Source organism: Anastrepha ludens, chromosome 5, assembly GCF_028408465.1.
Source record: "Anastrepha ludens isolate Willacy chromosome 5, idAnaLude1.1, whole genome shotgun sequence".
In the NCBI taxonomy this organism is placed as follows: Eukaryota; Metazoa; Arthropoda; class Insecta; order Diptera; family Tephritidae; genus Anastrepha; species Anastrepha ludens.
Window position 1 is genome coordinate 81,662,617 of NC_071501.1, and position 13,982 is coordinate 81,676,598.

Here is a 13,982-nt window from a genome sequence, read left to right on the forward strand (position 1 = left end):
GTTGTACATATCATATTCGGCGGCCGCCGTAGCCGAATGGGTTGGTGCGTGACTCGAATCTCGTTGAAACACCAAAATGAAGAAAAAGTTTTTCTAAAAGCGGTCGCCCTTCGGCAGGCCCTGGCAAACTGCCGAGTGTATTTCTGCCGTGAAAAAAAGGTCCTCATAAAAATATCTGCCGTTCGGAGTCGGCTTGAAACTGTAGGTCCCTCCATTTGTGGAACAACATCAAGACGCACACAAATAGGAGGGGGAGCGCGGCCAAGCACCTAAAAAGGGTCCCTAAATTTCGTTGTTTTGTTTATAAAAAAAAAAAAAAAATAACTTTGCCGGCTTATGAAATCAGCCTGTCGTAACCAACTTTACTTTGCTCTACCAGTAACCAAGTAAGCTGAAGTGCTTTACATTTCATGCGGCTTAAAATGCTTTTATTATTGGTTTAAGTGTTGATTCATCCAGCTTTTATTATAGTTGTTGAATATTTTTACGTAATTTCTTGTTTGATTTTGTAACTTAACGTCTACATCCACTGCATACTTAATTTAATTTTTTGGCTGAGAGATCCCGAAGAAAAAAATTTAACTCAAAACCCCCAATCAAATCAATAAAACTCCAGATCTACAAACTTCTTCCTTCATTGCTGCAAGGCTTAGTTCGAGGTATGAAGTTTCGAACATTCCTATCCGCAGTTATATCCTCGCTATAGTCGGTTTGATCGGTCTTTTCATTCGACATATCTCGCCGTATCCGTAGGGCATTGTCTTACGCGTGCTAAAGTAAAAGACGCCTTTCTTCGGCACCGCTGGATCACCACCCATAAAATCACTCGTCCTACAATGCGGCGCACCGCAGCCGCATGTGTAGTTTTCTATGCTCTTATAATTCTTGCACTTTATTGCACCAAAAGCCCACGGATTTTGCAAGGACTCCACAAAGTAATACAAAGCACCGAAATGATCGCATGTAAAGTCTGGCTCCATTGTCGTTGCGTTCGGACAATGCGGTTGTCCCAGACCCCAGTTGGGATAGAAAGAAGCGTGTGCGAGATTGTCGGCGGGAAAGCCAAATAATGCGACATCACTTTGTACGGACTCCACATAAATGGCATCCGTTGATGCGAGTCGCCATTTCGCGTCAAACCTTCGGTGAATGGGTCCGGAAGTATCGAGCGCATAGATGACGCCATATTTGTCTGGTTGCAGTAATTTTCCAGCCACACCAGCTATGTGACAGCCGGCGCTGTGCGCTATTAAGTACATTTCACTGAACGGGATGGCGGTGTGGTTGTGCAGGAAACGGGTGAACTCGTTGAATTTGCGTGCGATTTCGAAAATTTCCGCTACCACGCGTATATAATTTATGTCCAATGAGTAATCTGTCCAGTCGACCAAAATGACATTGTAATCGTGCACGGCGAGGTAGGCATCTTTGATGGCGGCATTCGAGCAGGTAGTCGTTTGGCCATTCCAGCCGTGAATGGAGAATCTAGAAGGCAAAAAAGAAAAAAAGGCGAAGGTTTGAGTTGACAAAAAAGTGGACAAGAAGTACTCGTAGTAGTGGACAAAAAATATGTGTGGACGTAAAAATGTTAATGTAAATGAGTGGAAAAAATATAATACCGTTTTTTTTCCTTTTTGTTTTGCAATCGAAAGGAATCATGCAACAAGTTCAAGTTCACAAAATGACGCATCATTCATCCAGTTAATTTTATTGTTTTCGCATGCAACTCACCTGACTGGCCAGCTGGCATTAAAGTTCGAGGTCAGCAGCCGGTTGCGGTCGCCAGTTAACAGTACTTGTCGTTTGTGTGGATTCAGACGTGTAAACAGATCGTATCGCAATTGCTTTTGACGTGAACGTGATCCTGGATCGAGTATTTGACGTGCCTCCTTCGAAACTAGTCCCGCTATGAATTCGACAGTGAATGGCTCACAATCGCCCAACCGGTTTTGGAATTTCGGAGCGTTATATTGATAGAGGGCTGCAAGTGGTGGACGAGTGAGTCAATGGGGCGGGGAAGGCAATAAATGGAAATAAATTTGCATGCAAGAAGATTAATGTGAAACACACAAAGCGCATACGAAATGATTTTGGAAAAATATTATATTTAAAAATAAATTTATATGTGCACTAGGGCGTGCCAATTGCTTCTTAAACTAAATAAAGGGTCTTTCAAAACACGATCGATTTTTTTTATTTTATTTTCTTAATGTATTTTTTTTTTTTTATATATTTAAGAATACGCACAGAAAATTTAACATCGTTCCGGTGAATATTTTCGAAGTTACACGCACATTTGAAAAGTGTTTTTCGAACTTTAGACGCGTTTTTCTCAAAATGGTGTTTTCAAAGTCGGTGACCAACATTACTCGAAAACGGCTCAACCGATTAGTCTCAAATTTTAACACGAGCTTATTAAATATATTTTTTAGTAATTAGTCGAAGATTTTTTCTCACCGATAAATATTTTTTTTTTATAAACAATTTAAGCCCGAAATTTTGGTAAAAAATCTATTGTTTTTTTTAGAAACCGCCATTTGGTCAACAAATTTTATTTTGCTTATTCCTTCGATTAATTACTAGATTTAACATTACTTTAACGAAATCTCTTTGGTTTTTTAATTTCAGACGATCCAGTTCAGAGAAGCAGTGGTCACCGCAAAACGTCTTTTTAGAGAGAAGCTTCCGGAGATCAGCTGTAGTTCCTTTCAAAATAAACATTTTTACTAATACTAAGTCTTAAAATACAGTTAAAAGATAACATAATATGTGCAAAAATTTTTATATATGTAAATAGTTTTAAAAGTTTTCTCAGAAAAAATTCGGGAAAATTCGTTTTTTTCGGCCTTCTAACTGTATACTCGTACAACCCCTTAAAACAAGACATGCAAAAATTTAGATTCTTTCAGGTTCACCACTTTCATTCAAAGGCAGCATTTGAATGCCCACCATGAGTCTGTCCACAGATCAAATCCGCCAAACAGTCGTTTCATGAATGTCTAATTGTTGAGAACGCCGAGATATCGAAGGTTGTTCAACCAATACTTTGCGCTTCGGCAGCAATATTCTCAATAGAACGATAAGTTTTTGGTTTGCCAGTCTGTTTTCTATTCTTGGCAGAACCAGTTTCTTGAAAATTTTTCATTAACCTTTGAATTGTCGAATCATTCGGATGATTTTTCAATAAAAAAAAATCACGCATTTTGCGATATGTTTCGGTCCGGCACTGATATTTCCTCGTGGCGGGCTCTGGTACCGGCTTTATAGAAGCATTCTAAGCAAAAGTGTTGCTGGAATTTACTCCTTTCGCAACTTTTTTCGTTATGGACGTCTTTTTGAATAGTGTCGATTTGGCAACTCAACAAACCAAACGCATTTTTAATTTTCTATCTTTTGCCATTCTCTCCTTTTTGACCTTTATAATGACTTGACATAATAAATGATGGAACTAAGCGATCACTTAAATAAATTCTGTAACTGACACCGGTTATCTTTTTCGTTTTGCGCGCGTTCGGTCGTAGGTATTCGTGGGACCTTATAACACGTCTCCTTCCTTTTTCTGTAATTTATGAACAATTTTTCCTACCTGAAGTGGGATTGGTTCATCTACTCGCTGCGTCAGTCCGGAGGTACGCGTAAAGAGGCTGATTCCCTTTTGGATCAACCCATTCATTTCCGTCACAGACCTCATTAGCACGTGTGCTACTTCCCTACTCTTCTTCTCTCCATTTCCATTTTCTGGCCTACTAAAATATCATCTTCTGATGATTATATCTGTAATATCCGGCGACATCTGAACGATAAGAAAATTTCGCTTGATGCATCCACTCTCTTCTCCTTCCAACTTTTTCGGTTTTAAGGGCGATAAATATTCTCAAGAACAAACTAAAGTTTGTACTCTCAAACGATTTGTATACTTCTGTGGCTTTCTGCCAACTGAAAGTTTCTTAAAGGTACGCCTGCATTGCCTGTTCCATTGTCTCACTCAAAGAGAAGGAACGCGACCTTTCCTTATCTCGAATATGACTGCAAAATTTAGTTGAGCGCCACGCAGTGCGTAAAATCGCATGCTGAGAGTCGCTGATAATACTACATTATCCCATACTTAGAGAGCGGCCGCATTTTGAAATCTCGGTGTCGCGATCAGCGTGTTGAAGATCGACCATTTTCAAATAATTTTAACTCGTTGTTCTATCGTGTAAAATTGTGCATCTGCTGCTTGACTAATGTCAGAGATGGCATAATAAAGGTACCATCGAGGAATGATTGACTACTAACATCTGGGCGTTACTTTTGAAATAGCCTTTATAACCACCTTTGCTTCTGCGACTGAAGTATTCCATCTCTAATTCTGAACAAAAAATCTCTTAGAAGCATGGCTCTAAAATGGGTTTCAAGCCTCTTTGCTTCTAATTCTAGTAATTAAACTAACAAAATATTACAAAAAGAAAAAAAAAACGTTATTGAGGCTTAATAACTGAAAATAAATTTAAATTGATTCGATAGCCATTTTTGAGCTATGCTTTGTATAAAATTCTAAGTAGAATACTTCAGTCGCCGAATAAAAGCAGAGAAAAAATGTGTCTCGCGTTACAAGGCTACCGGGAAAGTCGTTCTAGATACTAAAAACATTAATATTTATCACACTTTTGATTAATTTTCTTAACTAAAAAAATTTAACCGTTTTTGATCTCGATTTTAAAGATTATTTAAAAATACAAAAAAATTTGTTGTGTGAGTGACATATCCCAGTCTCAATTAGCATAAAAAGATGGCATTTTGATACACCACTTGTAGAACCACTGCTTTTCGTTGGTCGAAACATCTTGATTTGACTATGAATCTGCCTATGCGATCTATTTTCCTTTCTGCAATTTCTTTCAAGCTAACCATCGAGAATTCACCCAGCATTCTAAGCCGTGAGCACCCAGACTAAGGCACTCATACTTTCCCATAGTTCCTAGATGAAACATAGGGCCTCAATAAACGAGTTATGATTTCGTTTGTTTCGTTTCGCTAGATGTTTAATTTGACTCCAGGAACGGTCTGCTCTGTCCGTCTCTGCTGCTACTTGTCGCCACCATGTGTTGGCTGGTTTCCCGCACCTACGGCTTCTTTGGGGACTTCAGTCTGGCGCTGTCCTTGCGATGCCATGCTATGGTTTGCGCAATGTGTCTCCGATCCGTTTCCACTTGTGACGCATAATTTCTATGTGAACTGGGGATTGTCCGGTAGCCGCCCAAAGATCATCGTTGCTTATAATATCTGGCCAGAATATCCGCATTATCTTCCGTAGACAATGGTTTAGGAAGGATTGCAATGATTGTGATGTGTTGATTGTTAAGTTCCATGTATCACATCCATACAGAACTACCGACTTCAAGTATTTTCAATTTTGTGTGCTTGGAGATGTGGGTTGATCTCCATACCTTGTCTAGCATACCAAATGCAATGCGTCCCTTAGATATTCGGGACATGCCAGTTGTTGATCCGCCGTTTTTTGATGTTATGCTTCGAAGGCAGCAAAATTCATCTACATCTTCAAGCGGCGTGTCGGCAATTTGAAGGACTTGTGTTTCGGTGGTGTTAATCCGCATTACTTTGGTCTTTGCTATGTTAGTTAGCTGTAGTTTAGCTGATGCATCTGAGTATTTGTGCGATAGTAAACAAATGTCGTCCGCATAGTCTAGGCCTTCAAGCCGGTCGCCTAAATCCCAGGAAGGCACTCATACAATTGTGAAAGACTGTTCACTTAGATTCTTCTTGATTGCAACTTCTATATCTATCGTTGAACGGCCACCCCATCTTCCTGGCATGGTCTTCAAAGGACAGTGGTCGGTTATTGTTGACGTAATTCTGCATATGTCTGCTCGTGGCTTTCTTAATAACTCGTCAGCTCTGGATTTGTAGAAATTGGGCCACGTTTGTTTAGTTATTTTGCAGATATTCGTGTTAGTCCATCTGTCAACTGCCTGCTTCTGGAATAGCGAGAATATCCTTTTGCGCAGGCCTTGGGTACAGTCTATTTCTACCGCTTCGGATTGGTTATAGAATGCCCCCTGTCTTGTCATCAGCTTACTAATTTTCTTCTATGTGCTATGGCCAAGCCCACAGATAAGAGTGATGTCTATCGATGAGAGTGATGACTTGCATGCTAAAGCATTAAGTTCTTCTTTGCATTGTCTGACGATTTTTAAATTGATTATAGGTGACTTTAAAGCTAAGATGGCTGCTTGACTATCGGAAAAAATACCTGCTTCCGATAGTTCTCGTGGATGGTTTCTAATTATTCTGCAAGCTCCCACAATCCGGAAAACTTCTGCTTCAAAAATACTGTTCCAATTCTCCAGACGAAAATACACTGTCTTATAGGCACGCGTAGACACATCTCACACCTTCTGTGCTGCTGGCTCTGTCTAGACGAAGATTGACCACTTTGGATAGACAACTTTTTAATGAGTTGGTGGATCTCAGCATTTTAAAATTTTTGAAAAGTTCATAAGGGGCAAGTACTGCAGACGGTATTATGAGCCTGAGTGTGTGTACCTTTACAAACTCAAATTTATGTTATCAGCTAAAATTTAGTTAAGAGCGATTGAGACTTAGAACGGTGAATTTTTCATGCCAACAAGTGCTACTTCCGGCTAAGTAGGCAATTGAGTAGTAAAGTCCTCTCTCGACGAACAAAACTAACACACTATAAGGCTATCATCATGTCCGCCCGAACGTATGGCGCTGAAGTTTGGACGATGAAAACATCCGATGAGGCGTCCCGTGAAGTGTTTGAGAGAAAGATTATGCGGACAATTTTTGGACCTTTGCATGTTAGGGCCGGCGAGTATCGCAGGTGATGAAACAATGAGCTTTACGACGACAAGACATAGCGCAGCGAATAAAGATCCGGCGGCTTCGTTGGCTGGGTCATGTCGTCCGAATGGCTACAAATGCTCCGGCTCTGAACTATTCGATGCAGTACCAGGTGGTGGAAGCAGAGGAAGAGGAAGGCCTCTTCTGCGTTGGAAAGTTTGCGTGGAGAAGGACTTGGCTTGTGTTTCCAACTGGTGCCGGTTAGCACGAGACAGAAATGACTGGCGCGATTTGTTATACTCGGCCAAAATCGTGTAAGCGTTTAACGCGCCAATCAAGAAGAAGAAGATTGAGACTTATGTAGCTTTTTTGCTTTTTTATTAATGGAAATACTGGAATGTTGAAAATATTATTGTTTGTTTATTACTTGGGCTCTTCACAATGTTCAGTTCGGCTGGAATTAGCTGAAATTCGCTTTGGCCTCGTTGTAACCATAAAATTATTGTCCTTTCTTTTTGGGTTATTATCATTCGTTGTTGAAGAGAATTTACTTAATAATTTGATAAAATTTCTGATAAATTTTATAACTCGAACCGCATAATATTTTCTTTCCATAATGTTTTAAACAACTTTCATACTAACCAAGCACACCGGCGGTATAAAAAAAGTAGAAAGCAAAAAATTTCATTTTGAGAAACGTCACAATTAAACACAATCAACTAAGCAAGTATTCTACATTCGCAAGAAACATAAGCAATTCCCAAAACTCTTCTGCATTTAAAATTGCACCAGTCTTTTACTCCACGCACTGAATCGTTGAATGTCCTGCGCACTACTGATCGCAGAAACTGCACTTTTGCACTATTTAAAAAACCATTGGCCAACATTCCTACGTGCATTTGCAGCGCAAGGCAGATGGGCATGCCAAAAGCGGGAGTAGCGAAGAAAAAATTAACGTATTCACTTACCAATATTTTACTCTTAAGAACAAGTTTAATTGTTTTTGATATCGCGTCTTCATCGATGGTGGAAAATAAACGATTCGTAACCGCGTAATTGATTTACCTTTTTTACCACAAAACCAAAATATTTGTTCTACGCTTAGCTGAAGCTATGGTAGCGTTTTTTGCTTCGCAGTGTTTGTTGTTATTTTCCACTTTACATTCGCTTGCTTTAATTTTATAGCTCATTGTTTTGTTTATTTATGAGAGTCCTTTTCATTCAAGATCAGAGGGGCGGTTACACAGGGTGTTCCAAAAGCAAGTTTATTTTTTATGGGATTACCATGCGAATTCAAAACATTTGGAGAACGCCTGATGTATGTCTCTAGTTGTTGTTATTGTTGTTGTAGCAGTTTATTAGGCGCTGCGAGTGCGGTGTAGTCACCGATCGTCATTGTCTAACTCAGCTAACGGTAGGCCCAGGAAACGTGCTGCTTTGACAGGTTGGGTGCCGAGGGAGAGCGGTGAGAGGTGTTAGGTTAGTGGATTTAATGGGGCATGTGAATAGATGGTTAGTATCGCGCGGGGTACCTTTACATCCCGGATATATGTTGAGCATGTCGAAGTCGATTCTGGATAGGTAGGAGTTTAATTTGTTGCAATATTCAGATCGTCATTCAGCCAAATTTATGCGGGTCTCATGAGGCAGCTGAAGCTCTTCATCTGAATAGGTGGGGCTTGCACCCCGATAACGGCATTTGGGGGTTGGGCGTTTAAGAAGGTTGTGAGAGTCTCTTCATGAATGCCGTTTAATGCCTGTCTATATACTGTCCGGTCCAGTAGTTGCATTTGTGTGTGGCTCTGGCTATCGTCGTTGTATTCAAAAAGATGTCTCTCGATTCGTCTGGGAGGTGGCTCAGATTCCAACAAATGTCTGCAGGCTTAATTGCTACGGTAACACCCCAGCAGAAATTTGCTTGCTGAGCATTTTGCTTTGCTACTAGACCGGAACCATGGAATCCTCATTGTGAAGGTGTTGTAGAGGAGACAGCAGGATTCATCCCCTGGCTGTCCTAATAGCAGTATTTTGACATGTCTGGGTTTTGTCCACTGCGAATCACTAACACCAGGCGACCAGACGAGCCCAGTGTAATTTAGTAGCGGCTGATCAATTACTTTTAATGTTGCCAGTGATATTTTTTGTCTTTGCCCCAAAAGCTGCCGGCTAGCGATCTGAGCACCTTAATAGCAAATGTGGTTGTAAGCGTTGAGAAGGAGAGCAAACTATTGAAGGTAACATCCAAAATTTTGGGGTTTTTGATGGTACATATTGGTGTGTCATCGTCTATCCTTTAGCTGCAGTTCGACCTCCTTCATCCATGTGATAAAAAGAATTGCAGTGAATTTAGTGGGGGGAACGTTGGAGATTTTTGGCAAGATAGACATTCACTTTGGAACGTTATCATCTCATGGCAGCTGGATCTACGTACCGGAATGACTCGGGTTTTCCGTGAGCAAGTACTGCCGCCACAGTAAACTAGCCCTGTCTAGTGCGCTGAACTTCAGACCTCGTTTATGCTATAGTAATAGTTGTTGTTGTTTTGGAAGTTATACCAGCGTGAAAAGCTCCAAATAAGCTTCTAGAAAGTATTTCTCTGATATGACAGCCTTTTGTCAGATATAAATCCGGAATTCTGCACTGATGCAGACCCGGCTGACGTGAGAGGAACACGCACGTCTTCGAGATTCCCTTTCTGAGGACTTTAGATGCCTTTTGGGGTGTACAATTCGTGGAAGATTTCTTTCTTCACAATCTGCTTTTTTTGTATGTTTAAAAAGGAACGAAAGGATAAATATTTTTTGTTTTTTAGTTTTATATGGCGATTCGAAATTTTAATCGGGTAAGTATCTAAATCAGCCAATTCCCCTTTAAACTACCGAATACTGCTAATGTTTTTCAAGCAGAAGTCTTTGCGATCCTGCAGGCATACAAAATGCTTTGGAAACCCGGGAGCGAGGGAGATATTAACATTTTCTCTGATAGTCAAGCCGCGATCAAGGCTCTGACGACGCCATGGTGCAGACGAAACTAGTCAACTGCTGTAAGGAGGAGATCAAATTTCTTGAGTGTGCAGGTAACATTTCTCTAATCTTGGTTCCATGATATAGGAACATAGAGGGAAAAGAAATTCCTGATGAGTTTGCCAGGAAGGGGGCAGAGACCTTCTACCCGAGCATCGGCATCTCCCTAACAGTTGTAAAAGCGGAACTGCACAAATTAATTCAAATTTTTTTTTTTTTTTTTTGGAGGCTGAAATCAAAATGTCAGAAACATCTCAAAGGTGCCGTCACACCAATGGTATGTGGGGCACGCTCCCACTAATACTATAACAATCCTCCACCTCGGCTAGTTCTACCCTGGGACCACAAAAGTATAACTTCTGGGTAGAGCCGCGTTTATGTCCGAAGACACGACAGGTACCCGCGTCCAGGTTCCTCTCCTGTAGGCGTATGAAGGCTATACACCGTCGATAGTCTCAATTACTCCCACTATGTTTATAGGTGGTCCAAAGTAAAGGAGGCATCGGAAAGCTTGCAGTAGTGTTATCTTAATTCACTACCGGCTTGTCTTCTGTATGATACTGTATTGAGTGTTTCACTCAAACGTCTGTGCTTGTTGCCGGTTCGTCAGAGACTGTCCGCCTTCTCTGCTGTTGAAACGCTTTGCGTTCCCAATCAATATAGCGAAGTCGCGTCATAATCTTACCTGCAAACGTTTGCGTTGCCTCCCACTTACCGCTGGTTGTGCACATATCTCGTATGAGGGTGCTGGAGGACGGTTGATGACCCAGGGCTTGCTCCAGTATAGCTCGATCCTCTCTAAAGCGGTTGCAATAAAACATGACGTGTTCTGCGTTTTCGTCTGTATTCAGGCAGTTTGGACAGAAAGGGCTGTCTGACAGCTTAAAACGGTGCAGGTATTCCTGAAAACAGCCATGTCCGCTGAGCAACTGTGAAAGGTGATAGTCGGTGTCTCCATGTTTTCTCATTAACCACTCATCAACACGTGGTATGAGTTTGTATGTCCAACGTCCGCTTTGTGACTCTTCCCACTGCTGCTGCCACCGGCCTATTGTCAGCAGTCGCTCCGCTGCTTTTTCTCCAGGTGTGGGCCGCATTCCCTGTCTGTTATAGAGCCGAGACATTTCATCTGACAAGAGGTTTAGGGGTATCTTTCTCGCTATTACGCAGATTGCGTCATTAATTTAAATTAATTCTCATGAAAGCCCAGAAAAGATGGAGCTTCATTTCTTCCCGTGCTATTTCGAAAACCCTTTGGCTCCAGTACAATATACGCAGGACTCAGAAAGTCTGTGACCTCGTGTTTACCGGTCACTGGACGATTGGCGACATTTTTTATTTACTCTTAGTTGTAAAAAATTACGAGATTTACTTTTTTTGACCAACATTTTCTCTAAATAGTGATTAGGCATAACATTTTTTTAATTTAAAATTAAATATCTATCAATACCAATCAACTTTTCTTAATAGAAAAAAATCAATGTTGCAAAGTGTGAGTAAAAAAATGCTTTGGTGGGCGCGTCTCACGGCTCACCTTGTGCTTTGGTGGTCTGGGCATTTTTTGGGGTGTTTCCCCATTAAAATTAATTTTTTCTCACTATAGTTTACCAACGCAACTCATCCTTTAGCCACTTGTAAATATTAATAAATTTTGAGGGAATCTACAGTGTGTGCGATTTGACTGATATTCGCCGTTTTTTTCTGTTTTTGTATTATAAGTCGATATGTATTGAATGCAACTACTTCCCCACAAATATTTTCTTGAGTGTATATGCATATATACAATATATAAATATATATATTTTAGCACAGACATATACAAATTTGTAAATACCAATAACTCAAAAGTGTCCTTGAAGTATTTATGAGTATTAAAAAACAAACATATAAATGAATTCAGAGCGCATGCTGCCCTTAAGGCGAATCTCAATTTCAAGTTGTCGGACCAGTTTTTCACTTCATATTTAAATATATGCACCTTAATGCGCGCTTCTGCATCTACCAGCTTAATTCTTATTGTCCTTTTTCAATACAATTTTTTTTTTATGTACAGTGCACTCGCGATAACAAGAACGCCGCTTAACGTGAACACTGCTATTTGACTTGGAATAGTCTATAACGTGAACACTAAGCTTAGGAAGCTTTGTAACCTGGCCGATGTCTCTGCTATCCACAACTTTGAAAATACCACCTTGATGAAAAAGTTCCCGGAATATATTCAGAGAGTTCAAAATGTAAGTTGATTCCTCAAAAGTGTTATTATCGTCTTCAAAGTACTTTTCATCAACTGCACCGAGCTTATGCCGGCGTTTAATCGAGCTCTCGAAACATTTCTGGAACTATCAAATATTTTCGGCTAGAATGCTAAGGGATCGATCAACGAGAAAGGCAGTACATCTTCGCGCATTTGGAGAAAGAAAAAGGGGACGCCCGAGGAAAAGGTAGCTAGAAGATGTGGGAGCTGATCTTAGGAAAATGCGAGTTAAATGTTGGAGGGAAGTGGCTGTAAATCGAGATCGATTGCGAGAGGCTAAGAAGGAAGCAATGTTCACCAAAGACTGCGACGCTAAGAAGAAGAAGAAGAAGATAAGAAGAAGAAGAAGAAGAAGAAGGAGAGGAGGAATAAGAGGAGAAGAAGAAGAAGAAAAAGAAGAGAAGAAGAAGAAGAGAAGAAGACGAATATTTTCGGTATGGCCATCAGAATCGTCTTGGATTGTTGCATTACTTCCTTTCGACTATTTCGGCTGTTAAAACGTGTTCGATCGATGAAACTGAAAAAAATCACAGGGAGCCATATCAGATGAATTCAATTGGATGGATGGTTTCGTTCTTGCTCCAAAATTCACAGAAAACGATGGTACTGTTCACGGTGCGTTATCATAGAGCAAAATCCACGAACTCCTTTCCCAAAAATCCTCTCTCTTTTTTTTGGCCAAATTGCTTCTCGTAAAAGTCTCATAAGGCCCAAATTTTTATTACATTGAAATATGTTTGGTATTGATTACTATATTTTTGTATACCCTGTTTATTTTATAATATTTTTTTATATCAAAAGTTGTACGTACATATGTAAAATCACGAAATGAAGAAAACACTTTTGCATTGGATTTGAACTCTCGTAAATGTGAATAATTTAGCAAACGTAGCCAGTCTTTGTTTTATTTAGTTCATGTTTTCGCAAGGTCGCTGTATTTTTTTTGCAACCATACATTTACATACTAAATAAAGCCAAGACACTACGCTTTTGCTATACAGATTAAAAAGTCTCTTGAACTCCCAACATTCTACGAAGATTAACTGATTACCCAGCCATCCCATTTCGTCATAAGAATTTTTCTACTCAAGCGCTTGAAAAAAAAAAAAATTATTACGGCTAAAAATGTGTGCTTTGTGAGCAGTATTAAAGCTTTTTCTAATTCATAAGCTTAAAGCTTAAAGCGATAAAGTAAAGTAGCATCCAGACGTGGTCAGCAAAATACTTTCAGCAAGTCTGTTAAGATGAAGATTTTGGAAAAGTAGTTGCAGGAGCTTATTGTGACTATGCATGTAAAGTAGATGTTTTGTGAAAGTGAGAAACTATTTTTAAAAACCAACTTTCTCCGTTTCTTTTTTGAATACTTCTTGGCTGTTTACGGTGCCATAGTCAATACTGTGATGTGAGAATGATTGTATATATTATTACGCACATTTTTTTAATTTTTATTTTCATTTTTATTATTTATATTTTATATTATATTATTATTTATAATTAATTTTTTTTCATTCGAATTGTTCGGAATAATTTTCCCTATTTATCGGATGTTCCAAACGCATTCCTTTAATGCTGTCTGTGATTTTGAATTAATAGGAAATATAAACTTTTATTATTTTCAGTTTCTTTCAGAAGAAGCACGATTTATTCTTTCTATTATGTTTTGAATGCGTAATGAATAAATAAACGCTGGAATTATAATGAAAAATAAAATGTTACTGCTGAAGATGTTTGCGGTTATGACACAAAAATTAGAATAAAATTATTCATGGGTAAATAAGTCAGTTTGGGGAAAAATTTTCTGGGGACTGCTAATAAAAGGCTTGCGAGGCGAAGGCGATACTTTTCAAAGTTTTGTCGACGTTTCTTAAGAGTATATGGATTTTCTTATGTGTGAATGT

General features: G+C 39.5%; 1 protein-coding gene across 1 annotated transcript; it reads right to left on the reverse strand.

The window, feature by feature from the left end:
* Positions 1-243: 243 nt before the first annotated feature.
* On the reverse strand, positions 244-7,585 carry LOC128864062 (phospholipase A1-like). The gene is made up of 3 exons (XM_054103547.1): positions 7,450-7,585; positions 1,732-1,981; positions 244-1,485 (listed from the first exon to the last, which is right to left on the reverse strand). Exons 1-3 carry the CDS (start codon positions 7,493-7,495, stop codon positions 690-692), a joined length of 1,092 nt encoding a protein of 363 aa, XP_053959522.1. The 5' UTR covers positions 7,496-7,585; the 3' UTR covers positions 244-689.
* Between the last annotated feature and the right edge of the window lie 6,397 nt (positions 7,586-13,982).